At 40.7% G+C, this 15329-nt stretch overlaps 1 protein-coding gene across 1 annotated transcript in view; it reads right to left on the bottom strand.

Annotated features, from left to right (window-relative positions):
* Positions 1-839: 839 nt before the first annotated feature.
* NEGR1 (neuronal growth regulator 1) overlaps positions 840-15329 on the bottom strand; it is a gene marked incomplete at its 3' end in the record, with an annotated part of 293377 nt that continues 278887 nt past the window's right edge. The window contains exon 7 of the mRNA XM_082312536.1: positions 840-964. Within this exon, the coding sequence (XP_082168662.1) occupies positions 840-964 (125 nt within the window). The remainder of the gene's footprint in view (positions 965-15329) is intronic.

Here is a 15329-nt window from a genome sequence, read left to right as displayed (position 1 = left end):
TGGTGCTATCTTTGACTGATTGCCTAAGAACATTAAGTCTGAAGCAGTTCGGTGACCCCCTGGAGATGGGAGAGGAGGTTTCTCTTTTAGCCAATAGCACCTTTGTCCTCAGCTGGAGATTTGTTATGCTCAAAAGGATGCTTTAGCATTTCCCAAAACACATTCCAGATTTGTTGGAGAGGAAGAGGAAAGTAGTGTTTTATGAAGGCACACCCATGCTGAATTTGCAGGAAAAAGGAAAGAAAACAGAAAGCAGTACTGCACAGTGCAGTCATAATACAAGGCTCATTCTTGAAACCTGAATATCATGCTAGAAGAAAATCTAGGTATGTGTAATATTTTGAAGAAATATTTTGAAGGCAATATTTTTTGAATTTTTTTTATCAAAAAAAGAAAAAATGTTTCTGTGTAAATGTGGATAGAATGCTATTTAAGAACGGAACTGAAAATTTGTATTGCAGCCTTAAAGAAGCACATTTTTACTGCAATATTTTTTTTTTTGTAAACTACAGTCTGCAACTCAGCAGACCATGACTGAATGCTTTTGAAAACTTGTAGATTACAAACATGAAATCACAATTAATATCCTCTAAAAGTAATTTCAGAGCTTTCACGTCTTAAAAAAGGACAATGTGTACTGCTTCACAAGGTAATGCAGCTAATCAAAAAAAGGAGTAGAATTAAAGTATTTACATAATGAGCAATTCTACAGAAGGCGATCATCCCCATGTAAGCACTGCTGATTATATCCCACGCTGCTTTTAACAAACTCTACCAGATTGGATCCAGTCATCAGCACTTTCAGAGAATCCTTAAAAGCCTTTTATGGGTCTTTACACTTAGTGCAGAATGATGTTCTTCAGGTAGAATATGCTGGTGAGGGAGGACAGTGTCAACACAAGGTACCAGCAGGAGAAGAGGACTTCGGCATCACCGGTGATCCCGTACTGGGCTGTACTGGGAGCTGTAAAGAGAAGAAAAAAGGGTTAAACAAAAATTTCCACTCTTAGACCCCCACATTCTTCATTTTCATTAATTCATCTAAGAAGATAACTATGCAGCAAACGCATTCTTCTGAACACCGGAGAAAATGCTGCAAAGGAAGCCAAGCCCTCCTGCTACACTGCTCAGTGAATATTATTTTTTGTTTTAAAGAGGATAAATCATTATTAAGGCAAGCATTTAAAAATGTGTGTACTTAACATCAGATGAGCGCTTCATGTTTAAACATCTGAATAATTTATCTGTTTTCAAGTTACTGAGCATTAAGATCTCCACTGAAATCAATGAGAGGTGAATATATTTAGCTCTGTTGGAAAACAACTCATTTTCTGCCTGACTTTAGAAGCCAAAGTTTGACAATTTTGCTTAGCCAAAGAGATTCATATTTATTTTCAGTCTCTTTGAAGAAATTGTATTTACTTGCTTTAATACAAAGCCTTTCTCAAATTCCTAAGTAAATATTACAGTAAGTGCATGCAAAAAAGAGTTAAAATATAAGAAAACAGTGTTGAGAAACAAGTAAGGAGACAATCATTTGCAGCAGTCGTGAGCATCTGCTGGCTATCCTGCCTGCGGCACGGGAATGGATCTGGGCAGAAACTGATGATTTTGTTCTTGAAAAGCCTCAGGCAGGAGGAAGGAAAGGACCTGTTACCTCACCCCACACTGAGCCGAAGCTATCAGGATGATGCTATTGGGATGCTTGGCTGCTAAATAAACACTGCAAGCTCACTTTGGCCAGCAGATTTCTGTACAAAATTTCTCTCAAATCAAATATTTTTCTTTTATATGATGCATGAAGCCCCAGGCTCTTATAGACGTACAGAGCATCCTGTGCTTTTTGCTTGAACACTGGTATCAAAAGTTTTGCTTTCCAGACTATATAATATAGATTATTCTAAAGCACAGCATCTGTGCAAGTCTTGTATCGAGTGCCATTTCTACAAGCAGACGTCGCTTATCTCAATGGTACTTTATTTAGATACAAGTTACAGAATTTGCTTTTTTGACTAGACTGACCCAATGTTTGCCAGAAACATGGAGCAAGACTGAGCCAGCTTGGTGTCACGTCCTGGTGCTCAAGGCCTTTTACTTGAAGAGGACAGAGGTGTCAGAAAGGCAGGAGGGAAACAGAAATTTCCAAGCTCATTCCTGATGACCCATCTTGAGTGAGCAGGGGATGCTCAACCCAAAGGCTTGGCTGCAAAAGGGAGAAACCACTAACGTGGTTACTTTGAAAAACATGTGACCCATGTGTGAACAAAGAGGAGAGGTCACCTCGGAGCCCAGCGTTGGCGAGGGATTGGATACCACATAGAGGATCCTGCCTCTTCTGCAGGATCTCTCCTTTCACTCCGTTACATTGCCATCCCGAGGGGTCCTCAAGGCACTGGGCTATCTGGACCAAGAACACCAAGAGGAGATTTCAGCCAACAGCTCCACTCTGCAGGTACATGGGAAATGGCGACACAGAACAGGTACTAATGATGCAGAAGGCAGTTTCCCTGGGGCCAAGCCAAAGCTTATCCCACTGCCTTGCCCAGGAGTAAGCCGCCTCTGACAGCACCACTGCCGCTCGCCAGTGCCAAGTCCACCTCTGGCAGGGAGACGCCAGGGCATGGCACACACAGTACTTTGGAGTAAGCAAATTTCACCAAATTCTCACGTGCTTCCCTTTTGGGCAGAGAAGAGGAGGAGAAATAAAGCATCCCTGATGGCAGACATGAGCCGTGCTGCTGGGGTGTCCGGGAGGGTTGCACAGTCTGGGCAGGATGGAGCCCAGGGAGGAGAGCAGGACCTCGCTTGGCAATGTGTGCAGGGAGGAGGTTTTCTTTTGCAGGATGCAGTCTCCTGAATTTCAAGTCTTGTTCAGTCTGAACACTGAAACATAAACATCCCTTTGCTTTCTATACAGAAATCTGAGCTATGTGCTACCGGGTCCATTTTCAACATATGACATTAGGCGCAGAGTATGTGATGAAACCAAAAATCATTCATTTCCCCCCCCATGCAGAAAGGTTCAGGTAATAAAAAAAAATTACAAGATGAAGCTTGATTTTGAAGCTTAGTTTAGTGACTTATAACCATGACTAACTGCAGGACAGGGCGCTGTCTTCTCTTCTCATTAAAAAGGAACTTTCTGTAATAAGTCAGTATGACAAATCAACATTTAATTTATTACAAAAACCAGGCTAGCAAGCTGAAGCATAGTGTAGGTGGTATTTCATTTTATCATATTAAAAGAATTTCCCCAACGTAAAGATAATTTGAACTACGGTGGCTATAAAAGCGAGTGGAAAGTTATGTAAATCTGATTTCCTGCATATGAACCAGTACTATCCTCCTAAAGCTTATTAAATCATATCTATCTGGATTGTTTCAGCACAAAGGTACTAGGTGAATTAATGGGGGAAAAATACATAGACTTGGGTAGATAATAGAAAAGAGTTATGGTTGCCAAAGCTGGCTAACCGGAAGAATTTGACGTGAAAGAAACCTGAAGGTGAAGCAAATCTGGACCAGTTTAAGTTACTGGACTCTGCTGGGTTTGAATAAACTGCCCCAAGGGCTGAGTTCACACGGTACAGGGATGCCAAACTAGTGCAGGGGCTGGTTTTGCTGATCCATGGGCAATGTATTAGCCCTGTTCAACCCCGCCCTATCCCACACCTCACCACCTCTGAGGAGCTAGGGTGTTGATGCTATGGCTGGGTCTGACAAACAAGATTTCAGTTAAAAAAAAAAAAATTAATAAGCTCTCTGAGTGTCTTTAGCCTTTCTTTGGCATTACAATAAAGAAAGAAATCTAGCTGTGCTGTGTGGCTTCCAGGTTCACTGCGACTGATGCTCTGAAAGAGCTTGAGCCGAAATTTAGAATTATTCTCCAGCCCCTCTAATACCTCAGATTCCTTTCAAGTGGGCAAACTGGTGTGAGCCTGCTGTCATTAGGGTCTGCTGATTAGTATCTGCTGGGTATAGTTTCACTTACTGAGACCTGCGGTGACACTTGCTATAGAAAACCAAAATAAACCTGGGGCTATTCACATTTGTGTCCACGTGGCCCCAAGACTTCCCCTGAACAAAGACATTACTGTCATTGTGGAAATATCTCCAAAATCCATGGTGTGCCAATAGGCACACTGATCAGAAACTGGCTTTAAAGGGCTTTTTTGGAACTGTATACTGCAGTTTTAAAAAGCCGTGCTATTTTAATTCAAACTGGAACCGGTAGCCGGAAAACATTTGCCATATGCCTGCACAGGACCAGCAGATCAGCATGTGCATCGTGGTGCGCTTCTTCAACCCTTTAATTCATCTGTTGGTGGAAAAAGCCTGACTGCTTTTCAGCTTGCTTTAATAGTCTCCTTTTATAATTAGCAGCCTGAATTAGAGCACCCTTTGGGCAGGTCAGCTGGCAGAAATGGGCAGGGTGCTGCCTGTGTGTTCAGCTGGGGAACACCCGGTTGTCTCAGGTACGGTGGATGGTGACTTATTGATTGGGAAAGTCTTGCCAGATCACTATGCCTCTTAACTTTAATTTGACTTCTGGAAATCTCCAAGTGTTTCTAGTCTCCAAAGTGAACTTATAAGCAGATGTCCCTCTCTCACTGTTAGTGGCAAATGGGTTGCATCAATTACGATGTTATGGTAAGTCTACTGGATGGCATACAGTTTAAAAAGTTGTGCTTAGGTCTTAAAAATTCTTAGAAATTAATAAGCTCCTGCAGTCCTTTTCTTTTTCACCTCAGTATTTTGATTAACTTTTCCTGTGGCTACCCAATTGCTTTGCTGGACAAAGAAAATTTTGTTCCCTAATATTAATAAAATTCTGTAGATCTTTTGTGGTGTTTTACAAACTTTAAAAAGTAAACAAGCTTACTTTTAAAATTTAAAGGTTCTTAGGATAGTCTGGTTAGTCATTAATCTAGAATGAATAATTATTTTTTATAAGTACTAAGTAGTCCTTGGTTTCATTATCATTGCTGTGTAATGCTAGGCAACATCATTTTGTACTTGGACTCATTAATTTTGATAGGGTTTTTTTGAAGGTTTGCTATGTCAGACTAAAAGCCTTCATTTAGGAATGAATGAAAAAGTTTAAATGTTTGAAAATAGCATAAAACTCACAGCTGCTTTTTTTTCCCCACTAAGATCTTAGCATTGAATGTCATTGTTTTATACAGACACACACACTTGCAGTCTTAATATTTGTAGAGCAAGATAATGGTGGAGGTATGTATGATTAGGTATTAAATAAAAGCATGAATTATTTGACTCCCTGATTACATCTGCAGCTATCCTGGGTATTTCCATAATACTGATCACCACCATTATAATGGAGCACTCTGTTTATAACTGATTTTACAGCATGTGAAGCTTTTGGTACACAGAGGGGGGAAGGAGAACAGCGGTTGGTCCGCAGGGAGGTATTTATCTGGCTAAAGATTCTCGTCCAGAACAATGTCTTGGTAACTATCATCTGAAATAGAAACCAAGGTCAAATTGTTTGCTCCCCTTGTGCTGATCTGTCGGTGCAAATTCAGTTCAGAGCTGTGGTAGTGGTACCTTAAAAGACAGTAAATTTCCATCTAGAAGGAGATTAAAATGAGCCTGATGAAAAGTCTGATGTTTGAAATATAAAATGACCTAGGATTTAGAAGATGCAATAACTTTAAAATATATCAGCTTCAGTCATTGACGGATAATAATTTACTTTCTTGCTAATGGAGAAATGAAGCCCTGTGCCTGGGAGCAGGGTTACTGGGCACTGATGGTCCCACTAGCGATGTTTGGGTGTTACCATGTTTAACTCAAGGCATTGGTTGCCATCCATGTATGACTAGAGGAAATGCTTGTAAAATTTCTGGGGGAGAGACTCCTTGTCTGTGGTGCCTGGTCTAGTAAGGCAGGGGCAGGGTGTCAAGCTGAGCTGTGCACGCAGCAGCATTGCTGAAGAGCTGTGAAGGGACCTGGTGGGGTTTGACAGGTCCCTGTGCATGCCATCTCCCAGAAGATGGTTCTTCCCCTGCAGAGCTCTGCCGGGAGCCACGTGCTCCTTGGGATTTGCAGTCATCACCTGCCCGCTGAGAGTAGCCCTCAGTATTGACATACAGCAGTAGGTTGCAGAAATGGATTTTGTGTGCACTTCTTACACCGTGTCCTCATAAGCATTATCAAGCTTGTCTAATCTCCGTTAATACATTAAAATTATCGGTAGATCCGTGCGAGCCATTGCTCTTGTTGCAGCAGGGACAGAGACACGTGGAGAAAGTTTCTGCTCCTGTTCCCCTCTTTGCTTTGTAACTCCCTGTGTTATTAGTTATCGATAAAAGCTGGTCCATTTCTCACTTTTGACAAGACTGCATCTAGCGTCTGGGAGTCACTTCCATGGTGTCACAGTCCTGCTGAAGGAGAAAACCCTGCTAAGGTCAGCACTTGCCATGTCCTCCATTGCTGTCAGAGCACGAGTACTGGCCAAGGTCCTGTGTGCATGCCTCTGAAGTCCACGTGCTCTTATCAAGCTCTCCTTGTTTCTAATTTAGTGATTATTCTACATAATCCTAATGTTAGGAGTTGTGAAAATATTTAAGCACACTCTTAGCACAGATAGGATTATGTTCAGACATCTCTCCTCGTGGAGAATAGAAAGGAACAAAGTAATATTATATCAGTATCTCTAATTAATACAAGAGATTAGGAAAAGTACTATGCTGAAACATGCAAACCAACATTCCCTAACACCAAGGACTGCATTAACTAGAAATAATTATAAGCTTTAATGCTGATGCCTTGTAGACAAAAGCATGGACCTCTTTAGGTTGTGTGAATAAGCAAGACTAATTCTGTAAAATGGATTATGCAGAGAGATGTTAATAAGCATTTCATTTAACTATATTCAGGTTAATGATTTATTATAGGAAAGCCTTAATAAATAGTTTTTTGTGCAATGTTTAAAATATACAGAGAAGGAAGGAATAAACTCACTCAAGGTCAAAGCAGTAAGAAAAAAGAGATGAAAAAGACTGGGCTGTCAAAAATGTTTTTTTAAAAGAAAAGATTGTAAGATAATGGGACTCTGAAGCCTCAGTTGAGTCCTACAGATAACATCTCTAAATATTGTTACACTTGAAGTTAGTTGAGGATTTATGGCTTTGGAGGAGCAGGTCGACAGTCTATAAAAGACTGAATTAGAAAGCAATGGCTTGTGATAGGAGAGGTAATCTGCTTAGAGCGCGCTAGAACAGGCTTACGAGTGTTTTGACCAAAGGAAAGTTTGTCAAGAAGAGGAACCTTGCTCTGTGCCTCGGAGGCCAGGCAGGATTGTAGAAAGCTTGACCTTGGGAGAACAAAACCTTAAAATCTTGTGTAAAAATGAATCAGCAAAGACACCAATTTGTTTAGTCTTATGCAAATGCAATCATCCTCAAGGCTAAGTGCCTGAGACAGGAAATTTACAGTGATGGAAAATTCACTAGTGAAGTTAAATAGATAAATCTGAATGAGAAGGCTCTTTTGAAGTGTGTGCCAGATGGAGACTTTGATTAAACAGAGCTTTGACCATGATAATAACACTTGGAAAATGCTGATAATTTAAGTAATGTTGAAATGCATTTGGACTGTGCCTGTGGTAGCTGGGAGCTGGACATGGTGACTCAGAAGGTCCTCTGTAGTCTGATGTTCCTTTTACTGGTATGAATCATTGACATTCCTTTTAATGAGAGAAAAATGTACAGCACTGACCAGGCCAACATCCCCCAAATGCATTTGAAATGCAAAATGCTTATATTTTAAATAAAGGCATACGTTTGCAAGGGATTATTTTATAAATGAGGTATGGTCAAAATGTTTGGCTTACCCCAGTGAAGAAAGTCAAGTGAAGAAATCAGTGAAGAGCTATGCAGCCCTAGTTTTTGGAAAAGTGAAACACTTTTTATGTGATGGCTCACGAGGCACTGGAAAACATTTTTACTGAGTATGACATACTGTTAGACAAGGTAGCTTGACGCCACTGGACGTGTCCTCGCTTGTGTGCAGTGATCATTTGTCTCCCCAGTCCTTGCTCATGAAACCATGAGGACAAGCATTATGCTGGGAACAAGGGAGGAACACGGCGGGGGACACCACCTCCATATAGCATCATCTACATCAAATACATTAGCATAGGGAACAACCAAATTTTGCTCTGTTAATGCCTGTGCAGCCATTCTCTGGGTTGTGTGGGTGTAATTTTGGGTAGAATTTTGCTTTTGTATATTTTCTAGCCAGGAGTTGCTCAGCACTACCAAGACAAATATATCTGAAAATCCTTGAGAAAGGAGACAGGAAATATTGCAAAAGTTGCTTATGAGCTAACTCTGCCTGGATGGATTTATGCAACTTCTTCAGCTTATTCTAAGACATTGCTGTACAGGATATAGCCAAAAACTGCAAAGTTCTTAAAAGAGTGGCTTTGTCATTCTCTGAAATGTGAGCATTGGCAGGAAGATTCTGAAGATGAGCCCTCCCAATAGATTGATGGAATGGATAAGAGAGCGGTATTGTCAAGTCCTATTCATCGGCATTCACACAAGGCTGCTGTGAGATGCAGAAACTGTAAAAAGAATGGCTTATGCTGATTTGCTTATTTCTAATTTAAATGAATAATGTAGCATTTTTTGAGTCTTAAAATAGGAATACAGAGAATAAAAGATTATTGCTGTACCTGCAGAAGCAAAAACCAAGTATTTGTTGCACTAAAATAGTAAAGCTTATATTTTAAATACTTGCAATAGATATGCCACCAGAAATGTTTTAAAGTGAAATATTATCCTTGTGTGTGTTTGCGCGTATCTCTGTGTATGCACAGAAAATAAGAAAGAAGTATTTCTTGTTTCAGTCATAAAGACCCCACTTGTGATATACTCTGTATCTAATTTGAAACTGGTTCTTTACACTGATTCTGAGTTAAAATATAAAATATTATATTTACAGGAATAAAAAGAAAGTCAAGCAATCAAAACATGATAACTAGCTCAGCTGCCCAGCATTGTAATTCCCTAATTGGGGGGATCTTTGCCTGGGAATCTGGGTTCCTTGGCTGTGGAAACAGATGTCCAAGGAGGCAGCAGAAGAGACACACTTCCCTCCCTCCCCTCCACAATAGTCAGTTGCCCTTCCCGTTCCACCCACTCACACACTGACAAATAACTTATGATAAATATTGTAAGCAGCAAAATATTAATTTAAAACCAGCTAAAATACACACAGTAATGTAAATTTTAAGCAAGATGATTTTTGCTAGCTTATTAATGTGATGGGGCATGCCAGACACATTTTGCAGTTGTTAGTGAATGCTTAACAGCTGCATTTCATTAAGCTTATGGAGAAAGCAAGACCATAACTGATGGAGGTTGTTAACTATGTGCAAAAGGTTTTTAAGTGTCTTAATTTCTGTTCTCAAATAACTCTCTGGAACAAAGCATTTCCAAAGTCAGCAACTTCTCAAAAGTACTTAGTGCAGGCATCTCAATATATATGGTATGTATATGGAAGCACCTCCAAATGTCGTAGGTGGACTCACCAGCAACGTGTTATCTTGCAAACAGAATTGCTCTCTTTTCTAAGGAGAGCATCCTATGCTCAGGCTGAAGATGATGCAGTTAAAGATCTAGCCATCAATTCGGCAGAGTTCCATTTGGAAATACGGTGCTGGGCTGGGAAGAGCTTTGGTGGGCAGCAGCAAGGAGCAGCTGTGCTCCATGGGTGATGATGGTGCCAAGGAGTCGTTGAATCGAGTTACCTTTAAGATTTTTGCTGTCTCCTGTTTGCTTTTCCCCATTTTCACTGCCTTATGACCTGCCTGGGTCAACCACCTCTCAGCAGCCTCTCTCCGATGAACAACCCACTTTCAAAAGCTGTGCTAACAAGTGGAACACTAAAATTGTATTTTTTTTTTCTAAAACTCATTCCTCCTTCCTTGTGGTGAATGGAGTTAAATCCAGTTGACGGCCAGTCACAAGTGGTGTTCCCCAGGGCTCAGTACTGGGGCCAGTTCTGTTTAATATCTTTATCAATGATCTGGACAAGGGGATCAAGTGCACCCTCAATAAGTTTGCAGATGACACCAAGGTGGGTGGGAGTGTTGATCTGCTTGAGGGCAGGAAGGCACTACAGAGGCATCTGGACAGGCTGGATTGATGGGCTGAGGCCAACTGTAAGAGGTTCAACAAGGCCAAGTGCCGGGTCCTGCACTTGGGTCACAACAACCCCATGCAACGCTACAGGCTGGGGGAAGAGTGGCTGGAGAGCTGTCTGGTGGAAAAGGACCTGGGGGTGCTGGTCGACAGCTGGCTGAATATGAGCCAGTAGTGTGCCCAGGTGTCCAAGAACGCCAACAGCATCCTGGCTTGTATCAGGAATAGTGTGGCCAGCAGGACTAGGGAAGTGATCATCCCCCTGTACTCGGCACTGGTGAGACCGCACCTCAAATACTGTGTTCGGTTTTGGGCCCCTCACTACACAAAGGACATTGAGGTGCTGGAGCGTGTCCAAAGAAGGGCAACGAGGCTGCTGAAGGGTCTCGAGAACAAGTCTTACGAGTTGTGGCTCAGGGAGCTGGGGTTATTTAGTTTGGAGAAGAGGAGGCTGAGGGGAGACCTTATTGCTCTCTACAACTACCTGAAAGGAGGCTGTAGCAAGGCGGGGGTCGGTCTCTTCTCCCAAGTAACAAGCGATATGACAAAAGGAAATGGCCTCAAGTTGAGTCAGGGGAGGTTTAGGCTGGATATTAGGTAAAACTTCTTCACCGAAAGGGTAGTTAGGCAATGGAACAGGCTGCCCAGGGAAGTGGTTGAGTCGCCATCCCTGGAGGTATTTAAAAGACGGGTAGATGTGGTGCTTAGGGACATGGTTTAGTGGTGGACTTGGCAGTGCTAGGTTAACGGTTGGACTTGATGATCTTAAAGGTCTTTTCCAACCTAAATGATTCTATGATTCTATGATTCCTGTCAACTTCCAAAATGTAATGTTTTATTTTCCAAATTGTCATTGACTCTTCTCATAGAAATCCAGGTTTAAATCTGATGGTTATTGTTCACAGCAAAACATTTAATGTAAAAAAAAAGAAAAAAAAAAAAGGGGGTGTTATTTTAGAGAAACAAACATCTCCAGCTAATTTATACTTTAAAAAATCATGGTAATTTTATCATATGTAAAGTTACAGATGGATTGGCAAAATTTGGGTAACTTAATTGAGAGAGGGTAAGATAACCTTTTAATTCTAATTAAATGGATGCTATTGTTGAAAAGTGTTTAAGATACCAGAAAAAAAATCCTCTCCAAGAAGGGAGGCACATAGGATATCTTACACGTAGGCACAAGATCCTGATAACTCAAAAACCTCGATTTTGGATGTTTTTACTTCACGTGCCAAGGGAATCACTGTGGTCCTCAGTGTCAATGTGTGCTTTTTGAAGGAGTTCAGCATCTAATTATTAGATATGATAGTTAGAGACCTACAGAAGCTATTAACATTTTCTATTCATTCAGTATACGTACACCATTGAATTGTTAAAAAACGTGATACAACCCAAAATACTGCATTTGAATACATTTGAATGTAAGCACTTTATATTGCTACTGTTTTCACAATGAAAAGGTATTGTTAAAACTTTATTACCTAGGTGTGATTTGTTTCCAAACTTGCATTTTAAATTTTAGCATACGGTTGCCAATAGAAAAGTCCCCATTTACAGGCAATTATCACACAGTGGTACCTAAAAATGCCTGTAGTTATTGCTCACTCTAATTATATGGTCTTGCCGTTGTTCTTACTCAGTAGTGCTTGTAAGTGTGGGCTTTTCAGTGGGAGACAGGCATGCACCTTTTTTGTTACTCCATGTTTCTGTATATACAATGGATTCAGGTAACACATAAAAAATGGGCGATGGTGATTTGGAGAAACTCTTAACAATAGCAGCCCTAACACAAAAGCCTGTTTTGTAGATAATCAGTGTAAATAACAGATTCCCCACATGCTGCTGTCTATCAAGTTATTTCTTCAAGCAAGTGTCTCTGGGTATCAGAAAATCAGAAAAATAGTGGTGCTCAGACAAAGCAGGCTCACTGTAATCTTTCAGATAGTGCAGACGTGCTTCTGGTGCAGCTGCAAAATCAAAAACAATTTTAAACCCTTATGCATTGTTGTATGGTATATCTTTAATGGAATTTCATTTAGACACAGAGAAACTTGATAATATCAAATAAAAACCCCCTTCCATTAAATAATGCAAAGGAAAAGAATCCTGCTAATTAATACATTAATAGGATAAATGAAGCCAGCACTGAACACAGAGTGCTTTAGTGTTTAACAGGATAAAATAGTACAGCCCTGACATACCCAGTTTCTACTGCAAGGAATATTTCATAATCCCAAGAAGTATTTATGAGGAAAATTACTGTGAGGGAATAGAATAAAATTTGGCTTTATATATCATCCTTTATACTCAAGTTATCTCAAATTTCTTTGCACAGGTGAGAAGTGCAGTCATATTGGAACAAATAAAGTGTCTTTCAGGAACTTTAGAACTGTGGGTGTGTACCAGTCTCAGAGGTCCGAGATGACTTTTAACAGATGGAGGAGATACCAGCCCCAGTGCTGGGATGAACCCTGTGCTTAACCAAATCACCACCTGATCCCTGCCTTTAGCCAGTAAAGGAGACAGGAAAAATCAGCCAAGAACCTTGTCCAGAGAGTAAAGCAGAGCATGTAATCGATGGCACTGAACAGACATCCCGTTGTCCATCAAAGCAGACTGAGCCTGAACATAGCTGTTCAGAACAAACAGCAGTGTGCACCGAGTCACTGACAATCCCAAACCACCTCCCCCAAGCTTTCCAGCACTGACCAGCAATACAGGGACCGTCCCAAGGTGACCCAAGCTGGGATTTTAATGCAAGAACCTCAAAGCTGGATGTGCTGTAATGAGAAGAAGCTGCATGCATTTCAGAGGGCAGATTAAAATTCAAAATAAACAGTGACTAAGAGAAATCTTCTGACCATAAAAAAAGAATTCAATTCAATAAGGCCAAAAAAATTCTGCTCTTTAACAAAAATAGCCAACTGCACATGTACTGGAAGAACAAGAATTGACTCTGACAATTCCTCAGAAAAGCATCTGTGATTACAGTGGATCATCTATGCTATCTTGCTATGAAAGCAGAAATACGTTTCTGGCGTGTGTAAATAGAAGTGCAGCCTATGAAGTAGTGCTGCTGCTCCCCTTAGCACAGGAGGGCTGTGTCTGGTGTGGATGAGTCACTTCGAGAGACACACAGACTGACTGGACACAGCCCAGAAAAGAACGAGAACATGTTACCTAGGAGGAAAGCTTGGAACAGCAGGACAGTTCAAAACCCGAGGGGGGAGAGGGAGTCCTAATAACAACTGTGGGATACACATAAGGATTACCCCTGGAAAAGGTCAGGGAATGATCTGCTTGTGCCTGTAGCAGGTAGAACAAGATTAACAGGTTTGACCTGCAGCAGGTAGGACCCAGAATAGCTGTAAAGGTAAACTTAGTCCTGGGTTGCAAGGAAAGGATGAGGAATCTGCATCACTGCAGAGTTTTAAGATGGTACAAATATCTGTCAAAAATAACAGTAGACACCACCTCTCTTGCCTGTGGGAAGAGACCTTTCTAGATGTTCCCTTTGGGCCTTTAAAAATAATCCTGGAATGCATCATAATTAGCAGTGACTGAAACATTTAATTTCTTTCTGGAACCAGAGATATAACAGGTTCCACAGGAGGAAAGGGAGGGTGGCTCATGGCAAAGGCAAATATCGGTCACATCAGCCTGCAGCTCTTGGAGGCAACTCCCCAGTCCATAGCACGGGCTGCAGCTCCATTTTCCTCTCCTAGAAATTGGCTCTCAGTTCTTTCTGATGGCTTAAGGACATGCCCATTGAACGCAAACTGTGCAGAAAACTTTAAACAGATCTTTAATTCTTGCACAAAAAACAAATGCAGCTGTAGCACCTATAATTAGCATACACCTCTTGGTTTATCAAACCCAGATCTGCTATTGCATCATGTCTTGTGATTTCCCTCATAAATATCTTAACATCTATCTTAAAAGCAGTTACTTGTCTTCCACTGGGAGCAATCAGTGGAAGGTTTCTCTACAGTTGCACTTCTGAATGGGTAGGAATTTTCTTCTTCCCAGGATAAATTTATCTTTGGATGAGCTCTGTTTCCTCCTGGATCTCATTGCCCTGCTTCCACAGGCACCACTCATGTGTAGCTTCACTTCGTTAGACTAAGCACCATCTTCTAGTCTCCTTCCTGTTTCTCTTCTTTCTTTTTGCATAATAGGAACAACAACAGATTCAAATACTTTACATAAACTTGCAGTTTTAACCCATTTCTTTTTGGGATCACACTCTGAAGGGCTATAATTATCACTAATGTTCCCACATTAGAACTATTAATAAGTTAAAGGGCACTGTTGTTTCTGTAGCTTGAAATAAAACCTGATTTCCCTTTTCTTTGAGTTTGCCAAGCTTTCCTCTCCTTCTTTAGATGTGCTAAAAATAATTTACCCAAGGATTATTAAAAAAAGTAAATTTTTTTTTTTTAATATTATTTCATGTTTTATTGAAGCAGTAATCTTTTTGGTAAGGTTATCTTCAGTGACTCAAATAACTTTGCCTTCAAATAGAAGTTATTACTTAGCCCAAAGGCCAAGCAAAGAGTGCTTTCTGGAATCAGATCCACTCTGCCTCTTTAGAGCATATATGAGAAAAGTTGAATAAATGCAAACTTAGTATAGCTTGATAGTGAGAGTTATATGATCTATTACTATGTATTAAGGAGCTAGAAACATTATCTAGAATTTCATTAGCAAAATAAGGCCTATTTAATAAAAATAGTCCATGAAATGGTGACAATTCCAACCCAAAATTCTAACAGAAGTCAAGGGAGATTATCATATTGCTGTCTCTCCAGCTTGGTTATGCAGGCAAAGCTACAAGGTTGGCTTCAGAAATGCAATCTGTCTGTAATCACCTCTAAGCAAAACACCCAAACCAAAACCAAAATCCCCCTCCGCTGAAAACCCCAAACTCTAGCCTAATTGCCGATGTTTCCATTAATACTGTGCTTAGTAGGCTGGAACACAATTGCATAGTACTGAAATAAAAATCATAACACCTGTGTAACCTGGCTGATAGATAACATGGTGTTGCAATAAATAACACAGTGTTGCATCTTTTTGCTTAAATAGATGGGCCATTCTGTGTAACCAGCCTCTTCCATCTAGTGATGCACACTGGGTGGCCTGACCTTG

This window comes from Platalea leucorodia, assembly GCF_965183815.1.
Source record: "Platalea leucorodia genome assembly, chromosome: 5".
Classification (NCBI taxonomy): domain Eukaryota; kingdom Metazoa; phylum Chordata; class Aves; order Pelecaniformes; family Threskiornithidae; genus Platalea; species Platalea leucorodia.
Note: the sequence above shows the minus strand (reverse complement) of the source record. Positions and strands in the feature narration are given on the sequence as shown.